Below are 25,872 nucleotides of genomic sequence, written 5' to 3' on the forward strand. Positions count from 1 at the left end.
AGGTCCCACTGGCATTCGAGTTGTTATTTGAGGGGTGAAGTCACCCTCTGCGGGCCGGTCTGAGATCCAGGCCACAGCTGGGAAGTCTGGGAACGCGTGCAGGTCAAGTTGGAGCACAGCCCTGGCGCCCGCCCGCCCACCCACCCACGGAGCCCGTCGCCGGCCCCCCCACGCATTGCGGCAGGTCACCCGGCAGACCGGCCTCACGCTGCAGTGCCGGCCGGTCTCCGGGACAGAGCTGGGTGTCTCTGCCCCGGGACACGGACACCTCTCTGCTAACGCGTGGAGGCGAGGCCCGGGGAGCAGAGGCGTCGGGCCGGTAGTGGTGGTCCTGCGCGGGCAGCTGCGGGGATGCTTGAAGCGTCCGGGAGCCGCGCCCGGCAGCCCCTCACGGGCTCGGGGTAGGGGCCCCGAGCCTCCTCGTCAGGCATGTGGGCCGACGTCAGCATCCGCCAACCCCCTGCCTTCTGGTCGTTCCCCAGAGGCGCACAATATCAAGGACTAACGTGAGTGCAAAGAGAGATTTTGTTTATTGGACTTGGCTTGGATGCGATGGACACACACTGCAGACAGAAGTACAGACCGATCGTCAACACATGGTTCTTGCCAGCAGAGCCGGGTAAATCCAGAGAAAACACACAGATCAAAAGACAGCTTCCATTTTATGTCCTTTCCAATACCAACAAGCGCTTCCGCACGTCCCTGACCCTCCTTTGTGCCTGTGGGTACACAGGAGTTAGGACTACGCATTTATAAAGTGTGGTACCAAATTGTACAAAACTAACCAGACACCGGGTCGGGGGCAGGAAGGGACTGTTTTCCAAAACAGCAGATCACCAGCGTTAACGTAAGTGGTTTCCAGTTTTGGACTTCCAAGTCCCCTTAGCAACTCTGCCTGGGAAAATGACATGCACCGCATAGAAAACTGGTATTCTAAATACATTTCTTTGTGCAACACACTCGTGTGTGTGTGTAATGAGAATTAAAAAAGTTTTCTTCCTTCCTTTGTTGCCAAAATCTAGGCATTAAAAATACGCCCCCGTAAACCTACCTAACTTACCCACGGAGTAAGTCAGGACAGACTGAGAGAGGGAGGGACAGGACCCCCGGTCGCTCCTGGACCCGAGTCCCGAGGCGCGGCCTCACCAGCAGGCCCATCTCCCCGAGCAGCAGAGGCCGCCGTGCACGTGACGGGAGCTCCCTGTGTTCACCCAACTGTGCCCTCGGGTGTCTCGCTACAACATCTCAAGCCCACTGGACTGCACGGCCCATCTTTAAAGCTAAAATAAAAACCGTTAGAAAAATAATCTGGCCAACGGTAATGGAATACTTTTTTCTTGGACAAAAAGTTAAAAATACGCGACTCTTCCAATCTCAGCTTCTGCCATGATCCGCCTTGGTTCTGTCTTACCGCCCCAGCATCTCGGACGCGGGACTTCCCGTTACAGGGACTGACGGCTCAGTCGAGTCACGTCTTCTTTCAGGGACTAAATCAGGACCGAACTTCACTACAGAGCAGGCAGAGGACAGGTGCGCGCGCCCCTCTCGCCCTGCACAGGCCGCCTGACCTCCAGCGGGGCGTATCTGCAGACAGAGCCCCACCCCGGCGACGTGACGGAGAAACCAGAGTCACATCCCACCAAGGGGGCCTCCTTGGTCAGGCGAAGTGGGGGCTGGTCCCCCTGAGGCAGCCCTGGGGGCCTGCAGGGGGTGGAGGCAGGAAGGGGGAGGCAGCCCGCACTCCCGGGAGGCCCGAGGTCCCCTGAGCGGACAGCGCGTGCCAGGGCAGCACTGAGCACCCCCGCACCCACATTACAGACCCCGAGTTCGTTCCTTTTCTTGAGGTCTGGGATTTGTACTCGTAAACTCTGACGGGAGCCGGGGGCCCAGGGACTCCCCTTGGGTGACCACGTGATTCCCGAACGCGCCTCCCCACACCCCGTCCCCGCTCCTCTGGCGGAAGCCTGAGCACCTGCCTCCGACACCCGCAGCGAGCGGGAAGCGGGAGTCTACAGGAACCTTCAGCGCGAGCTTCCACACTTCGGAGGAAAGGGAGCCGCGACCAGATGAATACGCACAGGCGGTTCTCCGAGGCTGATGTCCGGCTTCCAGCGGGAACGCAGGCCGCCGGACGCTGCCGCCGCGCCTGCCAAGCGACGCCTTTCCGCCGGGAGTCGGGAGAGCGGCTTCCGTGAAGGCGGTCACTCCGGCAGGCTCGGAGGCTCCCACGGAAGGGAAGGAGGGCGACCCGAGCGCGGGACCCCGAGCAAGGAGTGTGCTCCGTCGCGGGTGAGCGCCGAGGAGGGCCGCTCACCGGTCAAGACACTTTGGGCTGGCCTGAGAGGTAGGAACACGCAGGGAAACAAGGCCCAGGGGAGGGAAGGGGCGTCCCGAGGGCGGAGGCTCTCCCCTCCCCGCCCCTCCTGCAGGTCCACGTTATTGCTGGTCGGGTTGCGGGCGTCTCCCCGGCACGGACTGCCAGACGTCCGCGGACCGGGGGACGAAGGCCTGTGTGCCGGGGGTGGGGGGACCAGAAGAAGCCGGCAGCCAGCCCCCACGGCTGCCGCACTGCTGGGCGCCCGAGCTAGGCCGTCCGCCGCCGCCTCCAGGCTCCTGCGGCCTCAGTGCCACGTGACGGATGGTCACTGTGCTCGGCTCCCAGGCTGGTGGGGGTCCCAGAAGTCACCGCAAACGCCAGGCCCCGGAGAGCTCACACCGACGGCGTGTGTAGCAAAACCTTCAGGCAGAGGCCCGCAGCGCCTGCTCACACCTTGTATACACAGAGTTCACGGGGACTCAGAAAACAAGAGAAAACGCCCCACCTTCTTAAAGTTATAATTTATAGACTCTCTGTACAAACGCAGTCTGAGAGGTTCTGCTGCTACTAGAAGAAGTCCATAGCCGTCGGCCTCCTCTTTGGCGTGGCAGGCAGCAGCTTCCGGGTCCCCGGCGGGGTGCTGGTGGGCGAGCTCGTGGGGGTCTTTAGCACTCCATGCAGGGGCCTCTGCTCAGGGTTGAAGGCCACTCGGGAGGGGCCCGTGGGACTGACCAGGATGCTCTTGTCCGTCTTCTTGAACTCTGGCCCGGATGAAAGCGATGCCCCACGTTAATGGAGCAGCACTTCCGACCTGCCTCCCCCGGCCAAGCAGCGTCCCCCACAGGCACTGTCGCCAATTCACACCGCTGGCGGCTCCCACGGGAGCCGGGCCGTGCACCCCAGCAGGGCAGTGCCCGTCCTGAGGCCGAGAGCGGGCCCGGAGCTTCAGGAGGAAACAGAGCCGGCATCCCGGCTCACGGGGATGAATGAACCAATGTCTGCGGGCACCGTGGGAGGGGAGGGCCGGTGGGTCCGGTGCTAAGAGGAGGGACTCGGGGGCTCAGGGGCGCTCAGGGAACACGGATGAGCCTGAGGCTCGAGCGGCCGCGAGACTTTCCTTCCAGCCCTCTGGCGCCCCACCGCTGTCTCCAGCTCCCGAACAAGGCCTTGCAAGCCCCGGGGCCTCTCAGGGCCGCCGGATGGTCCCTTCCCTCCTCACACACACACGTGCACACACGCACGTGCACACACGCACACATTTACTGGTGAGCCCTTCGAAGAATCAGGTCTTAAACACACTGCATTCTTTTAGAGTCTGGCTTCCGTTAACAAGACAAAACAAGCCGACGGCCCCAAGACTAAAAGCAACCAGACGAGAACGTCCCTCCTCCTGTCTCCCCTGGGCCGTGGCTCCCAAGGCAGCCACGGCTGGCCACCGTCCGTCGGTACGCCAGGCCAGGCCAGCCGTGCGTGTTCTGGGCGGTCCAGGCTCGAGACGGCTTTTCACCGCATCTCCTCCCAGGCAGACCCCGTCCAGAGGCCCCAAGGAAAGCCCTCTGCACCCAACCCTGGCCGCCCCACCGAAAGCCTGGTGGCGGGACTTCCGTCCTGGCTTAGGACTAGTCAAGGCCTGCGTCTCCCACACTCACCTGTGGTCATGTTTCTGTTCAGCCCAAAGGTGACTTTCTTGGAGCTGGATGGCGTCTTGTCTCGCTGCAAAGGGAGAGCGACAAAGGGAATGAGATGCAATGGTGGGGATGCTCGGCTGGGCGGACCGCACTGCCCCCAGGAAACCCTCCATCAGGACGGGCCAGCCCTGGGCCTGGCGTTTCTGGGCACACGGCAGCATCCTGGGGGCGACGCAGGGCACAGCGTGAGGTCTGAACCTCCCAGCTGATGGGAGAGCTCAGCTCTTCAGAGCGGCAAGTCGCCCACCCACCTGGGGTTTCACGGTCTTACACACACCAGGGATGGACTCCGGCTTTGGGGGGCAGCACACATGCTCCCCCACACATGTTTCACACACAGACAGATCGGGGGTTCTAACGACTCATGAGAGTTAGCCAAGTTGTCTTCTGTCTGGAAGACTCCGGGTGGGGGCCTGCCCTGCATGATGAAACGCCCCATTTCTGGTGAACCCCCCCAGTTCTGCCCACACCATTCGTGCTTTAAGGCCATACAGATTTTAGGACAGGAACTTGTCTCCTGTCCATGGAGGCATCTAGCAGGTGTCCCGGGGACACGGTACGCGTACGCGGCTAACACAGGCGGTCGCCCCTCTGCTAGTTCGAGAAGGTACTGCGGCAGCACCTCCTTTTTCCAGAACGGTTCCTGTGCTGTGGGCCTCCCGGCGGGGCCAGCCCAGCAGCCCCCAGCCCACTCGGCTTCGGTCTGCACCTGGCTGCACACCCCCACCGGCACCTGGCGGAGCTGGCCATGTGCTTTACCATGACCCCGACCCGGCCTTCCGGGAGCAGCGGCCACTCCCTCCCCAACCCTGACCGATCTCCCCTGCGTCCTAGGCAGTGACCCCTGCTGACCTCCTCCAGGCCTCCCCTGTTCCCAGGAATTCAAAGATGATGCTTCACCCGAGCGCCTGCAATCCCCGTAGCCAATCCCTCAGGCCATCCCAGATCACCGAGAGACGAGCCTGTGCGACCCCTGCCCTGGGGACCCCCGGCACAGCAGACCAAGGCTCCACGGGCTGGCAGTGGGGCCTGAGGCCCAGTGCCCAGCACCCAGGTGTGTGGCTCCCAGGCGGCAGCGGGCTGTGCGACTGCAGGGAGGCTGGGGGCGGCCTGCGGGGCTGAGCTCACGCACCTGCATGGCACGGGGCACAGAGGCGACAGCAGTGCTGCTCTTGGCTTTTCTGAAGAACAGCGGCTTTGGTAAGAAAGGGGTGTCGAACCGCACAAAGTCATTCTCTGGCCTCAACGGGCGCTTCTTCGAGGGGCTGGAAACGCCCCCATCCCCCTGCGGAGGGAGGGGAGAGAGGAGAGGTCACACCCGCGTGCGAGGGGGGACCGGGGCCCGCGGGATGCTGCGTCTGCAGCTCAGACACCCCCCGCCTGACACGGCTCTCGGACTCGGCGGGTGTGGACTCCGGGCCCACACGGCCGAGGGTTCCCAGCTGCTCAGCCACAAGAAGCCGCGTTTATCCATCTTCCGACTCAGCTCTCCCTGCTCTGAAGACTCCTGCCTTTCAAAGACCACCTGTGACACGGCAACTCATTTTCTCATTTCTGACCAAAGACCTCACCGGGCACTGAGACATCGGGGACAGAAGAGTGAGCACGAGGTCCCAGTTAGGACCCGCAGACAACCCTCCCCGGGTGTGTGGCAACCAACCGCCGCCCCTGGCGAGGCCCCTGCTCCGGCTGACGTCACGCTGCTGGTTTCTGCAGGGTCTCGGCGTTCCTAGCTTGGAAGCTAATGCCTTCCCTCAGCAGACCCCACGGTGCTGTAAGCAAGGGGCAGACCTGGGGGGCCTCTCTCACACGCCAGCACCCCACGGGAGAGACACACGACCGCTTTTGAGAGGAAAACCCTCCCTTGACCCTGTGGGTTATTTAGCAATAGTTCCAGTGCTAAGGAAAACTGTCTGGGCCTGAGAAATAAGACTAGATTTCTCGGATAGTCTCAGCGAAGAAAGAGACCAAATGAATGGTGCGTGGGGGCCGAGGGATGGTGGTACCAGCGACAGAGCTGCGCAGGGGACGGTCTAAGGCAAGACCAGGCTTCCCAGAGCCCAGAGGACAGATCCTGTGTGTTTCCCCAGCTGAGACTTTTCCCAAGCACAGACTCACCAACCTAACTGGTCAGAAGCACCGTTAGCCTGGGAATAGCGCTTAGCTGAGCACACACGGGTGCCCTTGACCCACGGCCTCGGCTCCCTGGGTGCCGCCCAGCAGTGCCCGCCCATGTGCATGCTGGATGCGGGCAGCAAGCCCGTCCGGGAAGGGCCAGGGAGTAAGAACTGACAGCTCGGTGGGTCGCAGGGTTTGTAACTACTTCTGCCGGGTGTCGAGGTGGCCACACAGTGGGGTGGAGGGCAAAGGAAAGATCCAGAGCCGGGCTCCAGACACGTAAGCACAAACAGGCAGACAGGTTTTCCATTAAAAAGATAAGCAAGAAAGGTAAGAGAACTGGCCCCAAAAGGACCAAAGGTTGCTTGGGAGTTGACGAAGGAACAGGAGAACAAGGTCTGGTGGGGACGCCCGCCCGTGTATACGGCAGGGCGGCAATGTCCTCGGCCAGGGGCACTCCCGCCTGGCTTGGGGCTGGCCCCTCTGCAGCCGCGGGGGGAGCAGCCTGCTGGGGCGGGGGCGCCAGGGCACTGGCGTATTTCCTCGGTGGCCGGGGCTGTTACAGACCAGGGCTGCTCCTCGGCCCGGACTCTGGCCTGTCCCCCCACCTCTGCCCCCGCAGATCGGGGCCGGCGGTCTTACCGGAGCTGGGCCGAGCGTGGCCTCGGACTCTGGAACCCCGCCGAGCGACACAGACTCAGGCCTCTCCTCCCTCCTCTTCCTCTTTTTCAGGACGGTAGCTCTTTGACCGGCTGGGCTGTGTGGGTCGAGGCTGCTGGGCTCCCCCTTCTTCTTCTTCAGCCTCCCGCCCGGGGACAGGGGCCAGGCCAGCGCCGGAGGGCCGCTGCCGTTGACCGGGAGGGCTCCCAGTTTCCGCTTCTTCTTCGGGATGGGGGCCCCACCGGCCGGGGAGGCTCCTGGAGCCGCGTCCTCCGGAGGCAGGGGTGACGCAGTCTCCACGCTCCCGCCCTGCACCCTGGGGCTCCTCTTCCTGGGCCGTTTTCTCCTGCTGTGCACTGGGGCGGGCTCCACACCGCTCTGCACCTGGGGGCCCGGGGTGGCCACTGTCCCTGGCTCCACGGGCGTCTTCGGGGCTCTGCCCGCACTGGCCTCCGGCTCGCCACCCCCGTTCTGCTCTGGGGCCGTGGCTTCCGACCCCAAATGCTCAGGCTGGAGGTGGTTCTTCTTCTTCTTCTTCCTTTTTCTCTTCTGAACACTGGCTTCGCTCTCCTCTTCCTCAGCAAGAGACAACTTGTTTCCTAGAAAGACAACGGAGCCCATGAACAGTGTCCGACGTGGGGGTGGCTGCAGGCTTTGTCGGGCGCCTTGCTTTCCCTGGCCCAGCCAGGACCAGAGCCTCTGAAGACCGGTTCCCGCAGCCGCGTTCAGGCCCGCGGGAACCGCAGAGCCAGGGCGGACGTGAACACCAGCTAAGGGGGGTGCTGTGTCCCATGCTCTTGACGCACCTGCGCACTGCCCCTGAAGGCGCCCCCAGGAGCGAACACAGGCTCTTCGTTCCGGGAGGCTGTGGGTGGTCCCCCGGACAGCCACGACACTCAGCTCTTTCCTCTCCAGCCGCCAGGAGCCCCATCTGGGGCCAGGCCTCCCAGCACTCCCCGATGGCGGCCCGCGCCCGCCTCGCCCTCCTCCCTCGCCAGCACCAGCTTCGCGGCTCACCTCGCTCCTTCTCCAGCTCTGTTCTCTCTAGAACTTTATTTCCTTTTCTCTTCTGCCTTCCTCGGTTGAGGGTTTGGTCATCTTCATCAGCAGAAACGCCGTCCACAAAACCGAGCTGAGACACGCTGCCTGCTGGACCCCAGAGCCGCCGCTCGTCAGCCGAGACCATCAAGACCCCGCACCCGCCTCGCCCGGGAAGCTTCTCCACCCTATGTCCCCATCCTCATCCCTGCTCTCACGACCTCCCCAACCCAAAGCTGCTGCAGACGCAGGGACGGCATCCGTGGGGGAACACGCTGACAGCGGGGCCCCTGGGGCTCAGCCACCCTCGCTCCCATGGCGCTGGCCACGGACGACAGCTTTTCCCCAGGGGCACGACGACCATGACAGCAGAGAAAAGGGAGCCTAAGAGGTCGACTCCTTTTTCCTGAAAAATCAAACCGGAAGCTTCCTGGACCAACAGAAATCGCCCCGTTGAAATGACAAGGACCCCCTCTGCCCTGCTGCGGCCTGGGCGCACGGTGGCGGGGCAGGAGCTCTGCCTAGCGGACGGCCTTCACAGGTCAGGGCTGCTGCTAACGCTCCCAGCGCCTCTCCGTCCGTTTCTCAGCATTGGCCGGGACTGCCCCAGCGGGGCCACGAGCAAGTACCATCACCCGCTGCAATCCTCCGGCCTCCTCACCTTCGGAGAGATCCCGGAACCTGAAACACAGAACAACGGCCCCTGAAGAAAGCCCTCTCTTCTGTATTCCACGCACACACGACCTGACGCTCAGACTGCGCCGTCTGGGCAGGCCAAGGGTGCCGGGAGCCAGAGGCCTGAAGTGGAGGACCAACTGCGCTTAAGGACACGGCGGCCTGGAGACCGTCTCGGTTCGTTCACACAGAACAGAAGAAATGACAACTTCTGGGGCGCCTGGGTGGCTCCGTGGGTTAAAGCCTCTGCTTTTGGCCGCGGCCATGATCCCAGGGTCCTGGGATCGAGCCCCGCATCGGGCTCTCTGCTCAGCAGGGAGCCTGCTTCCCCCTCTCTCTCTGCCTGCCTCTCTGCCTACTTGTGATCTGTCTGTCAAATAAATAAATAAAATCTTTAAAAAAAAAAAAAAAGAAATGACAACTTCTTTCTCCGCGCTGGAATAGCTTCCCTCCCTGCCGACAGCCCCTTGTCCTCCCTGCTCACCTGGTGGAGAAAACGCTCCCCGCGGGGCCGGGGCTGGAGCACATGGGAAGCGTGGGGGCTGTGTGCTGGTGGGGGGCAGAGCTCTGGGGGCGCGGGGAGCAGGCCCGAGCCCGGCTCCGCCACCTGCCAGCTGGGACGCCGGCGAGCCCCGTGGGCAGTGGGGAAATCAGAGAAGCCGTACTACAGGGCTTTCCGCAGCGTGGACTCACGTCCAGTGCTCAGGGGGGCGGCTGTGCACATGGCGGCAGTCCCGTCTGCTGCTCCGAGTTACAGGTGCAGCCGCTCTCCGGCATCCCCACAGCGGGGCGGAGGGAGGGAGCGGGAGGGGAGCGATGAGGGGCCTTGATCACACCCGAGCGACTTGCCTACGCTGCAATTTCTGGCTCTGCTGACGCCAGCTGCCACCACTTCTCTTTGTAGCACTAGGAGGCGGCCGCATGCGGGCAGGGGAGTGGCCATTGCCTGAAACCTTTCAGGGACATGCCATGGCCAGACATGCTGGAGGCCGGGCAGGGGGTAGTGGGGAGGGGACGCACCCTCCCCCGTGAGCTGTGCGAATACGGGCCGCGCCCGCTAGTCACCTACTTTTTGATGAGCTTGGAGAGACGCTTCCTGTTGAAGGGAGGGATGTTCTTCTTGTTAGTGATTTCTAGAAGTCGGTCGGCCACAGCCTTGTAGTCGAACTGTGCGAGAAGAGCAGCGAAATGTGACCCGCAGGAGAACCCACTCTTAGAAAGTCCCTTCCGCTGGTGACAGACACCGGTGGCGTGGGACTCCGGGCACGCTCAGCAGGATGGTCCACAGGTGAGGGCTAAGACTCAGTGACCAAAAAGTTCGGGGCCGTGTTTGAAAAATCTGTTCTACTTCTTGCTGGGGGATGCTCGTTCTCACCTGTTCTATTAATTCTCTCCTTAAAAAAAGTCGTGGCAAACCACACCCCATGAAACTTGGCTGGGTGTGCGTCTTTGTAAATTTCATCTAGATGTCCAACTCGCGCTTGGCAGCACGGTAACCTTTACTGGAAAAGCACGGGGCTGCCTTTGTTGTAGGGAACGGGATCTATGGTTCAAGCCAAAGTGAAGACTGACATCTTTCAAAATTCCGTCCCCTTCGTCTCCAGTAAGCTCATCGTAAGGAAGAGGACGTCAGCGAGCGAAGGGATTAAGGACGACTGCGCACTTGGGCCGTGCGGATAATGAGCTGTGACCCTAATTCCCACTTAGCCAGGCCTCGCCACAGCGAGTCCGCGTTCTACCAACCTGGAGCAGGGGCCCGGCGTCCTCCAGGCGCCCTCCAGGCTCCCCGTCGTCGTGGACCCCGTCCTTCCCGGACTGCTGCTTGCCCAGCGCTATCAAAACACACCCAGAGACAGGGCTCCTCAAACACATGGCCACGACTGCTTCCGCAGGAGCCACTGTCTCTGTCTCTGCACAGAGAAAACCCTGCCGACACATCTGTCAGCTCCCTAAGAAGTCTGTTAAAGGAAGTCCCGGACAAATTGCACATTTTGCCTTTCAATGACATCACAGACAAAACCTCTGCTGCCCTCAGTGCCCTCCGGTGCTCCGTCTTCCTGTCGACCCCAGCGGGGACAGGAGGCCCGGGCACATGGGAGCAGAGCACTTGGGAGTCTGTCCTGGTTTCAGGTAAATTTGAGACGACGCACTAACGTCTCATAGGGCTGCCTCGGCAGACACATTATTAATGACGCGACTCTTAACATTGAAAAAGGAATTAGAAGAGCACCGATGCCCATGAAGAAGCAGATAGAAATCACCAAGGAAAACTCACAACTTGTCAAATCCTAGCAGCTGGTTAGTGGTGGGGCCTCCGGGCCCAGCCTGGAGAAGGTGGCGCAGGGCCCTGTGCACGCGGGTCCCAGGCAACAAGCAAGACCCATGGAGCTGGGGACAGCCCCGTGACCACGCAACACCTGCTCGAGGCCACCTGGTTAGTCCCCTCACCTACGCTGAATTTAAGATTAAAGTTTTTCTTCTTTCGTTTTAAAAGAACAGTTTTTCTGATTAAAAAAGAACGCACAATTGCTGTAGAAAAGGTACAAAGGAAGCAGAAGTCACCCGTAACTGCCGTGCGGGGCCAACGACGGTCATTCTTGCAGCCTCCCAGACTTCTGAGGGCACGTGCCAAACCAGGCACCTTGTACGTAGTTTTGTGGCCTCTTGTAAAAAATGCTGAAATTTCCTCTGGCCATCAGTTTTTGAAATCCCGGCTTTTTAAAGTCTATATAACATTTCAAAAGCTTGCGTACACTCTGACCATCCCGTTTACCTAACGCTGCACCCCTCAGCACCGTCAGGGTCAGGGGGCCCCGCAGCCTGAAATGCGGGCTCCAGGGGCGGCCCCAACGGCAGCAGCCCACAGGCTCAAGGGAGCCCCGGAGGTAAGGAGGTGGCACGGAACAATGCCCATCGCAGCGAGCACGCCCAGGACCCTCTGGCAGATGTAGGACTTCGTTAGGATGTTTAAATCCCAAAAACCCGAAACAGAAACAAAAGCCAAAGCAAGAGCAATGACGTGAAACCCTGGGGGACTGGTAGGACCAGGAGGAGGCGTGGGCGTGGCGGGCACGGAGGGGGCTCCCGGGTGCAGAGCTGCGTGTCAGCACACCCTGGCCTCTCTTCCCAGATGTGGCCCACAGCAGGGCCCCCGGCGACAAACTCTTAGGTTGTAGCAGTGAGACTCCCATGAATGCATTAAAAAGTGTTCAGCTGAGGGCCGCCTGGGTGGCTCAGTGGGTTAAGCCTCTGCCTTCGGCTCAGGTCATGATCCCAGGGTCCTGGGATCGAGCCCCGCATGGGGCTCTCTGCTCAGCGGGGAGCCTGCTTCCTCCTCTCTCTCTGCCTGCCTCTCTGCCTACTTGTGATCTCTGTCAAATAAATAAATAAAATCTTAAAAAAAAAAAAGTGTTCAGCTGAGAACTTTGTCTAAACTGACTGTTCAGAATCGTCTCACCCAGTTTTTTACTGACTGGTTTCCTCCACGCCGCCTCGTTCTCCAGCATCTCTTCCTCAGAGAACGCGCTCTCACCCACTTGGGTTTTCTGTTCCTCGAGGGTCTCTTCGGGGCCGGAAGGAGACTGGTCTACGATGACTTCCAGAACACCCCTCGCTATCGTCTGCACCAACGTCTGACTGAGGGCGGAAGCACAGCAGAGAGAAGGTGATGACAACGCGCAGCCCGGGGTGCCCAGCGCTCGGCCCACCGCAGCCTCCCGAGCGCCTGCCAGGACCTGTCACCCGGGCAGCAGCGCGCCCGCGCCAGCCAGCCACACCGGTATGGGGCCAGCGGACAGCCACATGGGGAAGGTGGACGGAAGTGGGAGGGCGTGACGCCTGGGATGTCTGGGGTCAAAGCCAGCAGAGCCCAGGCCGGACTCAGGGCGTCTCACGTCCTGCACAAGGAAATTCAGAGTCTAACTGTTCTGGGCTCTGCATAAACCGTCATGGGTGTCCTGTGCCGAGCCTCCCAGCAATTCTACCACCACTTCCCACGGTTAAGCACCGAAGGAAGCCACGAAAGCAAACAAGCAAACACGGGACTCACTCCTTAGTCCTGGCCGCAATTTTGCAGAATGGATCAATAAACTTGAGATTCTGATCTGCCAAAAGCTGAAATTCAAAAACAGAATAGAAATAATGCTTGATACGTCCTAGGAAACGGAGCCATTCACTTTTTCCACACAAGTTAGGTCTGGAAAACAGTTCTGTCCACACCCAAAACCCAGCGCGTGAACCGCCCAGATGCTCGGAGGCAGGCCAAAGGCCACGGCCGTCTTCCAGCCGCCTGGTGAGCCACTGACCAGAGAGAACCAGCCCACTAACCCGTGCTGTTCTGCATTCCCTCCCCTATAGACAGGTTTTACATAAATGTCAAAAACTGTAAAAAAAGCCAATTTTTAAAAATGTGGTATTTCTACTTCCCTTTAATTAAAAAAAAAGCATTCAATGCAAAACACCTGTAAAAAAAAAAAGTGTAAAAATAAAGAAGCAAAGATTGCTGACAGCCCCAAATTCAGACAATCACGTGCAAGCGAACCCGTGTCCTTCTGCACACTGTCCACGCACGGGTGAATCCACGCTTGAGAGAGGCCTCCGCGAGCACAGCTTTATCTGCTGCCTTTCAAAACATCAATACCGCGACCCCGTCCTTGTGCGACTATTGGATTATGTTCGTCACTTCCCATGGTCCCTAAGTGAGACCTCCAGGAGCATCCTTAGCGCACAGCCCGTGTTCCCGCGTGCCCTGTGCTGCTCAGCACGCGCTCCCAGCCGGGGAAGATCTGCTGAAAGAGCCTGAGCCTGTTCCCAGTGCTCCTGCGGCGGAGCACAGCGCTTCCTCTGCAGCCCGGGGGCCGCGGGCAGAGCCAGTGCCCCGGTCAGGCCGGCTGTGGCCACGGGACACCGCCAGCCCCGTGGCGTCTTACCTCTCTCCCTCCCACTTTGGACAGCTCATCCAGATAGATGCCGATGAAGTGGAACTTCACCCCGTTCGGAGACTGGCTCTCGGGGTGCAGGATTTCTTTCATCAGGACATCGAGGAACAGCTTGATTCGGCTAGAGAAACCACACACACACGGTTCTATGAACTACGGCAGGCCAACGCCTCTCTCTTCCCCGAAAGGAAACAGTCACGTTCGTCCTCATGCTCCGCCGTGTGACAAAGCGCGTGAGGCCGAGCGCGTTATGAGGAGAAAAGCAATCCGTGCAATGGGTAGAACACGCAAGTGGGCCCGGCCCCTCCAGGAGCCTCTCCCGGGCTCCGAGGTCTTCACGTGCAAGGAGACTCTGCTCCTCCCAGGAGTTAGCAGAGCGGAAGGCAGAGATGAGGCAACTCATCCCAGCTCGCTCATTGAAATGCTTGAAAAACACACTATTACTTTAAAAGTTTTATTTTACATCTTTATTTTTTAAAGTTTTTTTTTAAAAAGTTATTTGACAGAAAGAGCCACAAGCAGGGGGAGCAGCAGGCAGAGGCAGAGGGAGAAGCAGATCCCCGCCGGGCAGGGAGCCCGACGCGCGGCTTGATCCCAGGGAGCATGACCCGAGCCGAAGGCAGACGCTTCACTGAGCCACCCAGGCGCCCCTACTTTAAAAGTTGTAAAGCCACAAAATGCTGGTCCCAGTACTTTACCGACCTCTCTTCCCAGCCATCTCTCTTCAGAACCTCGAAGGACTGCCTCAGGACCAGACGGATCAGCTAGAGAGAGACAACTTTTGTTACACAAGGAAAGAAACGTCCGTCCGTCAGCGGGAGGAAGAGACCCATGGAACCGGCAGAGCCGCATCTCCAAAGTGAGAATAGGGTCACCGTCATCGCAGGGAACTTTCTATCAGAAAGTGCTAACGAAGGACCCCAAACTCACCGACAGAAAACAGAGCCGCCCTTGAGCTCAGACGCACATACTGTCCCGTGACCGCAGGAGCCCTCGCCATGCCTCACACGGACACCCTTCCCCTGTTCCGAAGCCGCCCGGCCGCCTGCCCTCCCCAGGCCGCCGAAGCCGACGGGGGAAGGCGCGCAGGTCTTACCATGTAGAACTTGTCCAGGCGCAGCCGGTCAATCCCCTTCCACTCGCGGTTCATCGTCTGCCAGAACGTCTGAATGAACAGGTGCTCTGCGGCGAACGAAAGGCTTTGAGAACCCGGTGTCGGGCTCACATACGACCACACAGCAAGAAAGTAACACAGGGAAACAAACTAGGATTCTCTGTTATTTACTTTTTCCAAGAATTTTTTTGGCAGCTAGAAAATCTGGTCAACAATTAAGCTCGCTCGATAATTTATTTTCCATTTCCACAAAGCCCGTCATAACAGGAAGGCTGGCTGTATCTTGCTGTTCAACCACACTGCTCTACGCAGCGCTTTTCTCTATCCCCCGCAAAGCCGTGTTTCTATTAAGATCAAAAATTCTCTGAGCCTCATCTACAGGGCCCTTTCCGCCCGCCTACACCTAACCACCAATCCAGAGCCATCGATTCTGACGAGCGCTTGGACGATCTGCGCAGAAACTCAGCTTTCAGTCTCACGTTCTGTGTCAGCTGGTTGAGCTCTAACAAAACGTTCTATTTTTCTCTTCTGAGCCGTGAATCTACCACTCTTCCATCCAAAAATAAACTGTTGAATTTTTCGGTCTGTTTTTACTTCTTTTTGCACAATTCTTCCTTGATATGTGAAAACCTAGAGAATATTCCGCGTGTAGACTTCTGCTCGTTACGAGTGGGCTGGGGTCCCTAAGGCCAGTGGGGGGCTCCGTGCCGCGGAGCGCTAAGCGGAACCCACCGCCTCTTCTGTGGTCTCTTCTCCCTTTGTCCGGAATCAAAGCCCAAGTGTCTCAGGGATAATTCATCTGTCCCTCTGTCTGTCTTTCTAGTACAGAGGGCTCACTGCGCACTTTATTACCAGTGAGGACCTTCCGTGGCTCCGGTCTTCAGGTCAGCCTGGCCGCCAGAGGCTCTGGCGAGCCCCGGCACAAGCACGCAGAGCCCCTGAGCGTGTTACGGCAGCTCAGAAGACACAGACTCTGGAGGGTTTCATTTTTTAAAACAAACCAAAAAAAAAAAAATAATAATTTTTTTTTTTTTTTTTTGAAACCTGTGCGAGGTCACACGATACTGCGCAAGATGCCTCTTTCGGGGTCACGGCTTTCCCACGGGGAAGGTCTGTCGCCCGCCAGGTGCGCACTGGTAGCCCCAGGTGCTGCTCAACAAGCCCCTGGAGAAGGAAACCCTCAAGGAAGGAGAAACCACAGAGCCTAGTTTCCCAGGCAAGTTACCCAAGCCGGTGGACGAGGAAGCTTTGAAAAGCATGAAAACGTCAGGACTTACGGGCCTCTGAGTTGTTAACAACGTGGACGAGTTGGGAAATAGTGTTCGCTAGCTCCTCCTGCAAAGGCGGGGTCGGGGAGAGACAGCGGGGTTACTACGCGGCAGCACCGGGACGGGACAGCGTCTGCTGGTGTCTGGACCTCTGGCCACGTCACCACGTCAATTCCACCACACGCGCAGGTCCCGGTCCCAGGGGACTGCTGTGCCACGTGACATGCCTCTGCGGATCACGCTGCATGTTAGGGACAGCAGCTCTGGTTTCTGTGCAAATGACCCGCACAGGCAAACTAGCCGCCAGTTCCTGGCTTTAAACATCTTATCACGGGCTGGAGATTCTAGCCTTAGCACCCAAATTACGGCACAGCGATGTCAGCAAGGGGGTCCCTGGCGGTTAGACACGGGGACTGTCACTCCTCAGGGCTGCGTGTGGACAGACAGTCCCGGCCTCCGCTGGCTCGCAGCAGGCTAGAGCGGGCGGGGGCGGGAAGCGAAGGGGAAGGGCTCCCGTGCAGGCTCCGCCCAGGGCCAAAGGGCCCCATGAAGTCAAGTCCTGCTACAACATGGCAAGCCTGCCGGTGGGGAGAATTTGGTGGTCCGGGTCTAGGAAGAGACCTCCCCTGGGGAGTGGTCACCAAAGAATCCTGCTCAGGACAGGAGCACAGCCCTCGTCGGGGTGACCTGCACTCCGTCTGCGCCCACATCTTCCTCACCCGCTTTAAACGAACTCCCAGGCGGAAAGGGACACTCCCGCTCCTCTGTTTTCTTCCTCCACTAAAGCTGTCGCTGCTGAACGTAACTGAAAAATATTTGGCCCTGCTGTCCTACTCAAAATGTGTTCAGTGGAGTAAAAGCAGTGAATCAAAGTGTGCCATCACACGGCCTGGGGAAGCGGGGCGGGGGGGGGGGGCACACGCTAATCCAGACACATCAAGGCCGTGATGGGCTTTCAAGCTGGCGTTCCTCGAGGCTCACCCTCCGCCCTACAGAGGCAGGCCTGCTCTTACGCACACGCAGCGAAGCTCTGTCCACACTGAGTCCCCTCCTGAGACGGCTTTGGTGGTGGGGCTCAGCGTGCACGGCAGCTGGGTCCGGAAGAACATGCACCTCTGTGCCCAGCCTCCGCCTGACGTTAAGGCTGGGGCGTCAGAGGCAGGTCCGGGGCTTGGTCTACAAAGATCCCGACCCCCTGCGAGGTGGCCGCCCAGTCCTCACAGGCTCTCAGACCACTGCCGTGCCGCGACTGACCACCAGCAGTAACAGACAAAACAGAAACTTTAAAATTTGCAGTCATGTAAAACCTTCCATGGGACGACCTATGAAACGGTGACAGAGAAACACGAAACCTCCACTGTAGGCACGATCTTCGTTATTTAAAAAGGTAACCTCACTGCCTGGCCCCAGTGTCGCTCTCTGGACGGACGAGAGGTGGGCAGCTGGACCCTGAGCAGTGACGTCACAACGCGTTTACGTGCACAGGACACGGACCCAGCAGGAGACGAGCAAGCCCTTTTCTCCACCTGGGCCAAAACACCCCAGCCACACGACAAAGGGAACTGTATGTTACCTGGAGGAGGGGTTCGTCCTGCACCCACATGCAATAGAAGAGCCCTTTCCATATTTTTAGAAGTTCTTCTTGACTGAAACCTCCTAGGGGACAAAACAGCACAAACGTCTTAGCGCCCTCGCATTTCCCGCCCGGCGCCTAGAACCGCCGCGCGAGCGGGGACAATAACACCACAGACGTTTTCATTCTCTTACCCACAAAGGTCTTTTTTTTTTTTTTTTAAGGTTTTATTTGAAAGCGAGCAGAGACCGAGCACGAGTGGGGCGGCGGGGAGGAGAAGGAAAAGCAGACTCCCCGCCGAGATCATGACTGGAGCCGAAGGCAGACGCTTCACCGACTGAGCCACCAGGTGCCCCACAAATGTCCTTTATATTCTGAAGCATCCACTTCCTTGGGGTATAAAAATAAACATGTGCAGATCATGTAGTTTTATGCTTTATGGGGCAGGTGGGAGTGGTGGCACGTCCTCACTCTCTGGGTAGTGTAAGGAAGTGCATGTCTTCACAACAACAAGTCAACTAGCAAGGTGGTCACTTACAAAAGGAGCTCCCTCTAGGTGCCCCTCTCCGCTGAGAGCCCACCTCTCACGCCGGCACACTCAGGCCGCGTTACCCACACTGACACTGCTCTTACAAAACACAGTTACAAATCCCAGTCCCACACAGCTGGCCCTGGGGAAACTGGAGAGCTTTGCGATATTCTTGCAAAGACACCTTTTTAAGGATCCTGCCAAGAGGTCAAACTTGGCTATACCCTGACCTCTCTCTCTCCTGGTTACAGTTTTCGCTAACTGGGCAATGTCTGCCTGGCTTTAAGTGACATCACCTTGCTTATTAGTCTTGTCCAGACGCATTTTCAAGCCGTATACCACCCCTGAGCAAGACGCAAGTCACACACAGCCTTCCAGCTCCAGGGTAGACCCCCGGTGTCATGGAGTAATTGCTGAGTGACATAAGGGATCTCAAAAATCAGATAAGTGTACATTCTTGGAGTTTCCAAGCCTGTGGAGAACAAACAGAATCCTCGAGGCTTGGCTCATGTCCCCAATGGTCTGTGCTAACACTTCACTAGAAGATACTAGCAAAATGCTTTTGGAATATCAAAGAAGGACTGGTGAATGCTAGGTGAATGCCAAGAAGCACATATACACCAGGCATCAATGTACTTTCAATACATCGAGAGGTAATTAACAAGTGGCGAACAGATCCCTCTTGACGTACTGAAGTTAGCGCGTTCACAGTGGGAGTGCACAGACTTCCAAGTTACCCAAGACCTTTCTCCTATCAACTATTTTATTACGGTGCATTTTCATTCTCTGTGATACGTTCTCACTTCAAACCACTATACCAGAAGCTAAAGTTTATTAAGATGTATTTCCTTTAGGGGTTGGGCAAACGACATGGCAACCGGCTTCCCCACCCCTCCTATCTTGCTGTGAATAAGCCACACCTGGGGGCCGCCATCGCTAGCAAGACTATGGCATGAGTGACAGATCCCCTCAGAGCTGCGACATCGGCACTCAGGATCACAGGAACTCTGTCCGTGACCTGTGCTCATATTCATGAGTTAGTGGGTCAGGGCAAGAACTCAGGGTGGATAAATCAGACGCACCTTGGCTTGCAGAGACAACTGTCATCAGCAGGAAGAGCAGGGTGCACCTGCTGAGTATTCTTACAAAAATCAAAACTAACCGACATCAAGTCGAATCTGTTCACACCAGTTTGCGGGGAAGCATAGGGGACAGAGGAGTATGTCAAATGAGACCGCAAGGCACAGTCAGCACAACACCGAATGCAGGGAACTCCCCGGGGCAAGGGGCCGGGTCCCAGCAACTGGTATACTGCAAGGGAAGGACGGACAGGAGCCCCAGCGACAACGAGTGATGCAGCGGCCGGCTCCTGCCTGGATCCTGTGGCTCAGAAAAATCCACGTGGTGATGGGAGAGCTCAGCAGTTCAGTTATTTCGTGGGAAGGAATTAAAAAAAAAAGGTGTGATGCTGGTAGTGTGGTTGTGTGAGAAAGAGTCCTCAGGCTCTGGAGAGCCACAGGGAGGCGTGTGGAGGGGAGCTGTCTGCGATTTGCTTCACGACACCCTAGTGGAAGGGGGAAGTGGACAGAGGGGACAACCCAGGCAGGGAGTAACGGGGCTGAAATGGAACAGTGAGTCTGTTTTCTACACATCTGAGAGTCCTTAAGAAAGAGAAGGAGAAAAGGAGGGCATGAGGTCACTGAAGCGTTACCATGGGCTGTTTTCGTTCTTTTTCTGTGCAGAAAACGCTTCATAACGAAACTAGAAAACCATGAATGCCGGCAAACTAGAGAGCGCACTGGTTCCCGCGTGAGGCCTGGGGCCGGGCAGCCCCTGCCTCTGCCCAGCGGGCCCCTGGACCCCATCCCGTCCAGCGCTATCCCCTGTAGGCAGGGCTTGGGGAGGGAGGCAGGGGACTGGGTGGGGCTCGCCCCACAGAAAGGAGAGCCAGCAAGCGGGGCTGATGCCAAATACGCCTAAATTCCCTTGGCCACTGGGCTGGTTCAGGGCTGGACAGAGGAGCTCCTCTCAGAGGCTCCTGCCCCCTCCCTGTAGACTTGAAGAGGACGCAGTCTACACCTGCCTGTGCCGGGGAGCCTGTGGGAGAAGGGAAGCAGTGTCGGGAGCGGAGTCTGCCATGGAGAAAAGCAGTTCTGGGGCCGATAGGTGAGCTCCTCCGTGAAGCTGTGCTTTGGTGTTTCCGCTAAAAACTGGTCTGGCTTGGGGGCACGTGGGTGGCTCAGTCGGTTCGGTGTCTGACTCTTGGTTTCGGCTCAGGGTCACGGGATCTGCTTGACATTCTCCCCCCTCTCTGCCCCTCCCCCTCTTGCTTGCTTGCGTGCGCACCCACGCTCTCTCTCAAACAAGTCAAATGAAACATACGAGTTTGGCATGGATATTTTGTCAAGTTGTAACTGAAAAGAAGTCTTAACTAACAAAGACACATTTTTATCACAAGATATTCATGTATTACACCAAAAGTTACACAATCAAAAGTGCCTTGTTTACTACCCCCTGAGCCCCAGAGGGACCTGGCGTGCATCTCTCTGGATCCTCCCTGCGCGCCGACATAATGCTCACATGTAGTAAAGAAACGCACAGACGCATGGCTGTGTGTGTAACCTAGACGGCATCACACGTGCTACGCATTCTACATTTGGCCACGCGCTTAAAAATAGCGCAGCGTATGTTTTTCTCCAGACGGTTCTTCTCATCAACTCCAAGCGACAATCTGACGCACCAAGCACGCGGGGCTCACCCACACCTCTAACAGGCAGAGAGGCAAAGTGTGTGTATTGGAGAGCTTCACATGACGGAAGACTACGGATCCCAACCCAGTAACGGGCTGATAGCAGACCCCAGAGCGCAGGCAGGACAGGGGGCCGGATGTGAACACATAGTCTGTTTCTTCCCCTGGGAGGCAGTGAAGTGTCGTGGACACAAACCTGTGGCTGGGCCCCAGCTCGCTCCCTACTGGCTGTGCTGTATCAGAAAGCCAGCGGCCAGCCCTGGGCCTGTTCCCTCGCCTACAATGTACATAGTTTCTGGTTAGGGTCAAAATCAAAAGCATGTTCTAGACGCGCACTGCAAGAGCAGAGCACTAGTCACTGCTACTGGTAGGTTTTATGATCTCTCACGGTCTCCATCCACATGTGCACACACGAACTTTCAATATACGTATAAAAATCACTGGTTTTCACCAGGAATTTAGTTGGTCAAAACACGGGAGCATTTTTTTTAAACGTTTCTGAAGTAATCTCTACCCCTAACGTGGGGCTCAAACTCATGACCCAGAGATAGAGTCCCACACTGCAGTGAGCCCCCCATTTTTTTCTTTCTTTTTTTTTCACATGGACTTACAGTTGACACACTGTGTTACATCAGTTTCAGGTGCTCGCCACAAGCTACCGTGTGTCACCCACACGACACCGTTACCATGTCACTGCCTATATTCTCCGTACCTTTCACCCTGTGACTCACTCATTCCATAACCGGAGGGAGGCCTAAAGTACCCATTTTTGAAGCATTTAGAGCAAAACAGAGAAATGCTCATCATTTAACTTCTCTTCACTGTGCGGGTAAAGTACTCATCCGAAGCAGTTTTGGCTCACAACTGCTTTTTATCTGTCTTCTTGGGGCTGACTTCCTTAAATGAGTGCCACTAAACTGGCAACAATACGGGTTTAGTTACTTCACAACAAACGAGGCGAACACGAAGTGAGATGTGGGCAGAGTAAACTCCCACGAGCTGTGGAACGGAAACACCTGACTGCCGCTCTGAGCACCGAATGAGCTCAGGAGTCATCTGAGGTCCGGTGAGTCCACATGCGGTCAGTTAAAAACACCCCCACCTCTGCATGAGGTCCAGAGGCCCCCTAAACCTATCCCTGTGAGGAAATACTTCCCCCATTAATGAATCTGAGACCCCATTGCCCTAAGATGCACGGTTCTTTTATGTGCCACCATATGAAAGCAAGAGGACAAATAAAATGCTCACAAGGTTGATTTTCAGATACGTTCCCACGTCTGCAGATGTAAATGTTTAAAGTTGCAGAATCAATAAAACTGTCTTTTGTTGCCTGCTCTACTCCCAGTGCCAAGACTACTAACAGCACACAGTAGGAGCTGTGTTTGCTGAAGACATGAATGAACGAAGAGTACACATGAGCTCTCGTTCGGCGTACAGTGATCATTCTGTGAGTGCTTCATGCGAACAGTTAAAACACCAAAACAACATTTAGCTGCTTGAAGCACTGCAAAGATTTCCAATTTGTTTTTAGAATCATAAGGCCACCAGGGCACCTGGCCGGCCCGGTCGGTGGAGCATCCGACTCTTGATCTCAGGGTCGTGAGTTCGAGCCCACTTTGGTGTAGAGATTACTTTTATATTTTTTTAGTAAGTAGGCTCCGTGCCGAGCGTGGAGCCCAACATGGGGCCTGAACTCACGACCCTGAGATTAAGACCTGAGCTGGGATTAAGAGTCAGACACTTAACTGACTGAGTCATCCAGGTACCCCAAGGTCACTAAAAAACAAACAAAAAACCAGAACAAAACACAAAGCTATCTACGTTGCTGCTGGGCAGTTTTGTATTAGTAAAACTAAGATTTCGTACTTCCTTTACTATGCACACGACAAAACACAACAAACTGGGATGCCTGGGTGGCTCAGTGGGTTAAGCCGCTGCCTTCGTCTCAGGTCGTGATCCCAGCGTCCTGGGATGGAGCCTCACATCGGGCTCCTTGCTCAGCAGGGAGCCTGCTTCTCCTGCTGCCTGCTTGTGCGCGCTCCCTCTCCGATGAATAAGTAAATAAAATCTTAAAACAACAACAACAAAAAACCCACAACAAACTGTGAGCCTGTCAACGAGATGCACACATCAGGCCAAGTTATTCCCCAACCAGCATTTCATGCTGATGGGGCTCAGCAGTGGCAAAGACCTTTTTTATTCCGTCCCCGTGGTCACTGCCTACCACACTTGCCGTACAGTTCGTTTTCCGGAAGCCCAGCGTACTCCACGCAAGGTGGACATGGTGGTGAACAAGAGACATGAACTAAGTCACTCTTAGTGTGATGGGTGCTGACCAAACAGGACCTTGGGAGCACCGGTGTATGCCCACTGGCCTCACACTACCGTGTCCCCTCAGATCCTGGGTCTGCTCGTCAGAGGGGTCTGAGCAACAAGCTCTGTCTGGCCGTGTCAGCCCTTATGTCCTTACTCTGTTCTTGTGCACAGGCAGCCCCGCATTCGCCTGGATATGCTCCTACTTGCAGCTGAGCAGACAGATGGATGCTTACCCTGTCTGGGGAAGGATGACACACGGACAGATAACGAAGGCGCAGCTAAGTGCCAGGCAGGGACACACTGGCTGTTCTGGAACCCTGGCGGGGCAGGGTGAGACGGAAGGGAAGGCACTTTGGAGGGAGTGACACTGGACTGAGCGCCGGGAGTGAACAAGAGAAGCAGAGGCCGAGAGGAGAGAAACCGTAGCCAGGAACCGGCACGAGGCCATCATGTAGGGGCTGAGGTGGGAGAGGACAGGGAGGACACACCGTTGCCTGCAGACCTGGAAATCCAGGAAGGTTGGACGTGAAGAGAACAGTTTTAGAAGATGCCCTAGGCTGGTCTGTGGGGGACAGGTTCAAGAGAGGGGCAAACGGAGTTAAGGAGACTGATTAGGAAGCAAGCTCAGAGTCTAGATGGCATAAAGGGGCTCAGGGAGGGCAAAGAAACTCAGAGGATGAAACACGAGGACGCAGGAGACAGTGCATGAGGGCTGGGGGAGAGGATGGGGAAAGGCGTCTAGGACATCACTGTGTGCCCAGCCAGAGGTTGAGTGGATGGGGACAGAAGTGAGGCAGAGGAGAACAGGTTTTAGGGGGAGGAAAATGAAACACTTCTGGGCATCTGAGTCTAAGGTGCCCTTGGGACACCCAGGCAGGGCGACCCTGTCCACAAGATCTATCTAAGCGGACAGCAGCCAGGTTTGCCCTGGCCACGTGGGGTCAGGAACCTTCAGCGGACTTGGGATCCCGGAAGCCAGGACAGTAAGTGGACTCTCGGGGGATCCCTAGCAGAACTGAAGGCAGCAATCTGGTCCTCCCTCCTTTCCCGCAGACTTCCCTAAAACGGTGTTTTCTCTCTCCTCGGTGCCCCTCTGCGATTTCTCCCCGACATAACCACACTAAGGAGGCCAGCGCAGGGGCCCGTGGTGTCTGCTCGGTAGACTCCGGAGACAGCAGCGCTCGCAGTCAACAAACCCAGACTCGTCCGAGCACGACACAGAAGCCCCGCTGCCCACGGGTGCCCGCAGCGTCCAGGGCTCACGGAGCCCTTCGATGGCCTCGCACTGGTCAGGAACAAACCACAGAGCCCGGTGGGACCCGGCCACCGCCGCTCGTCCCGCTTCGCGTCCCAACAGCCTCCGTCTCCCTCCTCTGACAGCCGTTTCCGGGCGCGCTCGCTCCCCCCGCCGCTGTCCGCACCCGCTCACCTCCCCGGAGGCCGGCCCGGAACAGCCCGCAACAGGGGCTCCCCTTCCCCGGACCTCCCTTCCCCTCCGCTCAGACTCTACCGCAGTTCCCGCGCCCGCCCGGCTCCCAGCGCCGCTGGCCGCAGGGGTCCGCCCGTCGGCTCCGCCGGACTCCCGCCAACACGTGCTCCCGCGGAGGCCCTCGGGTCGCGGCGGGGGTGCGGGGGCCCGGCCCGGGGTCGGCCGCCCGCCCCGCGCCGCCCCACTCCCCGAGCCTCCGGGCGCCCCAGCCAGCCCGTCGCCGTCGCGGCGCGCTGGGGCCGGCGGGGGGCGGTGCCCGCGGCGCGGACGCGCACGGACAGCCCCCCCGGGTCGCGCGCCCCGCACCCCACCCCCGCCCGGCCGCCATGTGGCGCCGCCGGCCGCCCGCGCCCACCTGTCTCCCTCTGCGTCTTCACGCTGAGGTACTGGCGCAGCTTCCTCACCGCCCGCTCCCGGATGCCCTTCTCCTGGGACGCCAGCCGCTGCGCGAACTGCAGCTCGGCCGGCTGCATGGCGGGGGCCATCGCGCCCGCTGGACCATGCCCGGCCGCTGCCCGCCGCCCGCAGCCTCCCGCCGCCGCCGCCGCCGCCGCCGAGCAGCCCGGGGCCGCGACTGCGCAGAAGGCGGCTCGCGGCGGCGGCGGGCGCGGGCTGATGGCGTCACAAAGGCGCCGGCCGCCGGCGCTCGCGGCGCGTTCCGGGGCCGAGCGCGCGGACCCTGGCGGCGGGCCGAGCAGCCCAGCGGGGTTCGGGGGCGCCTTCGCGCCTCGGCTGCGTGTGGGTCGCCGCAGCTCCGGGCGTTCGGCGGCGCGGCTAGCCAGCGCCCGTGTTGCCGGAAGAGACGGAAGACCGTCTCGGGGGTCTCGAGTCTTGAAGCCCACTCCCTAGAGCTCGGTCCGACGGGGCGCTCCCCGCGGGAGACACGGCGGCGAGCCCTTAACGAGGAGCCGCCTCTGCGCGGGGCAGACCCAGAAGGACGCGGTCCTTGGGGTTCTTGGCGGGATGCTGGGGACAGCCCCACTGAGGGGTCGCCCTGCTGGGGGCCAGGTCTGAACCTCTGCTGCCGTTGAGGCAGCGCCTTCCACCGTCCCCAGTGCCCAGGTCCCGGGGCAGGTCCAGGGCGGGACAAGTCTTGGGGCGGGGACAAGTCTTGGGGCGGGGGGCAGGGCAGGACCCAGTGCGGAGTCTGGTAGGGTCCAGGTCAGCTCCCGGTGCATGGATGGCAGGGACAGGGTCAGGGTCAGGTCTTGGTGGAGGGGATGGCAGTCAGGGTCAAGTCTCTGTGTGGGGGGTGGCAGGGGCAGGGTCAGGTCTCTGTGTGGGGGGTGGCAGGGACAGGGTCAGGGTGGCAGGGACAGGGTCAGGTCTCTGTGCGGGGGGGTGGCAGGGACAGGGTGAGGGTCAGGTCTCTGTGCAGGGGATGGCAGGGACCCGGTCAGG

The 25,872-nt window shown here is 58.5% G+C and overlaps 1 protein-coding gene across 9 annotated transcripts; it reads right to left on the minus strand.

Moving 5' to 3' along the window:
• Positions 1–508: 508 nt before the first annotated feature.
• On the minus strand, positions 509–25,029 carry RRP1B (ribosomal RNA processing 1B). Of its 9 annotated transcripts, none has more exons than XM_080819699.1 (16): positions 24,827–25,029; positions 17,389–17,471; positions 15,825–15,882; positions 14,530–14,615; positions 14,136–14,197; positions 13,425–13,554; positions 12,545–12,609; positions 11,954–12,132; positions 10,240–10,328; positions 9,566–9,663; positions 8,483–8,502; positions 7,801–7,929; positions 6,766–7,382; positions 5,138–5,290; positions 3,967–4,030; positions 509–3,078 (listed from the first exon to the last, which is right to left on the minus strand). In XM_080819699.1, the coding sequence occupies exons 1-16, from the start codon at positions 24,954–24,956 to the stop codon at positions 2,885–2,887; spliced, it is 2,157 nt and encodes a 718-aa protein (XP_080675825.1). In that variant the 5' UTR covers positions 24,957–25,029; the 3' UTR covers positions 509–2,884. The 9 variants fall into 9 exon arrangements, with proteins under 9 accessions (XP_080675825.1, XP_080675824.1, XP_080675828.1 ...); XM_080819698.1 differs by having other exon boundaries at positions 7,801–7,932; XM_080819702.1 differs by lacking the exon at positions 24,827–25,029 and adding an exon at positions 24,493–24,511 and having other exon boundaries at positions 7,801–7,932.
• Positions 25,030–25,872: the final 843 nt, after the last annotated feature.

Source organism: Martes martes (assembly GCF_963455335.1).
Source record: "Martes martes genome assembly, chromosome: 1".
NCBI classification, from domain to species: Eukaryota; Metazoa; Chordata; class Mammalia; order Carnivora; family Mustelidae; genus Martes; species Martes martes.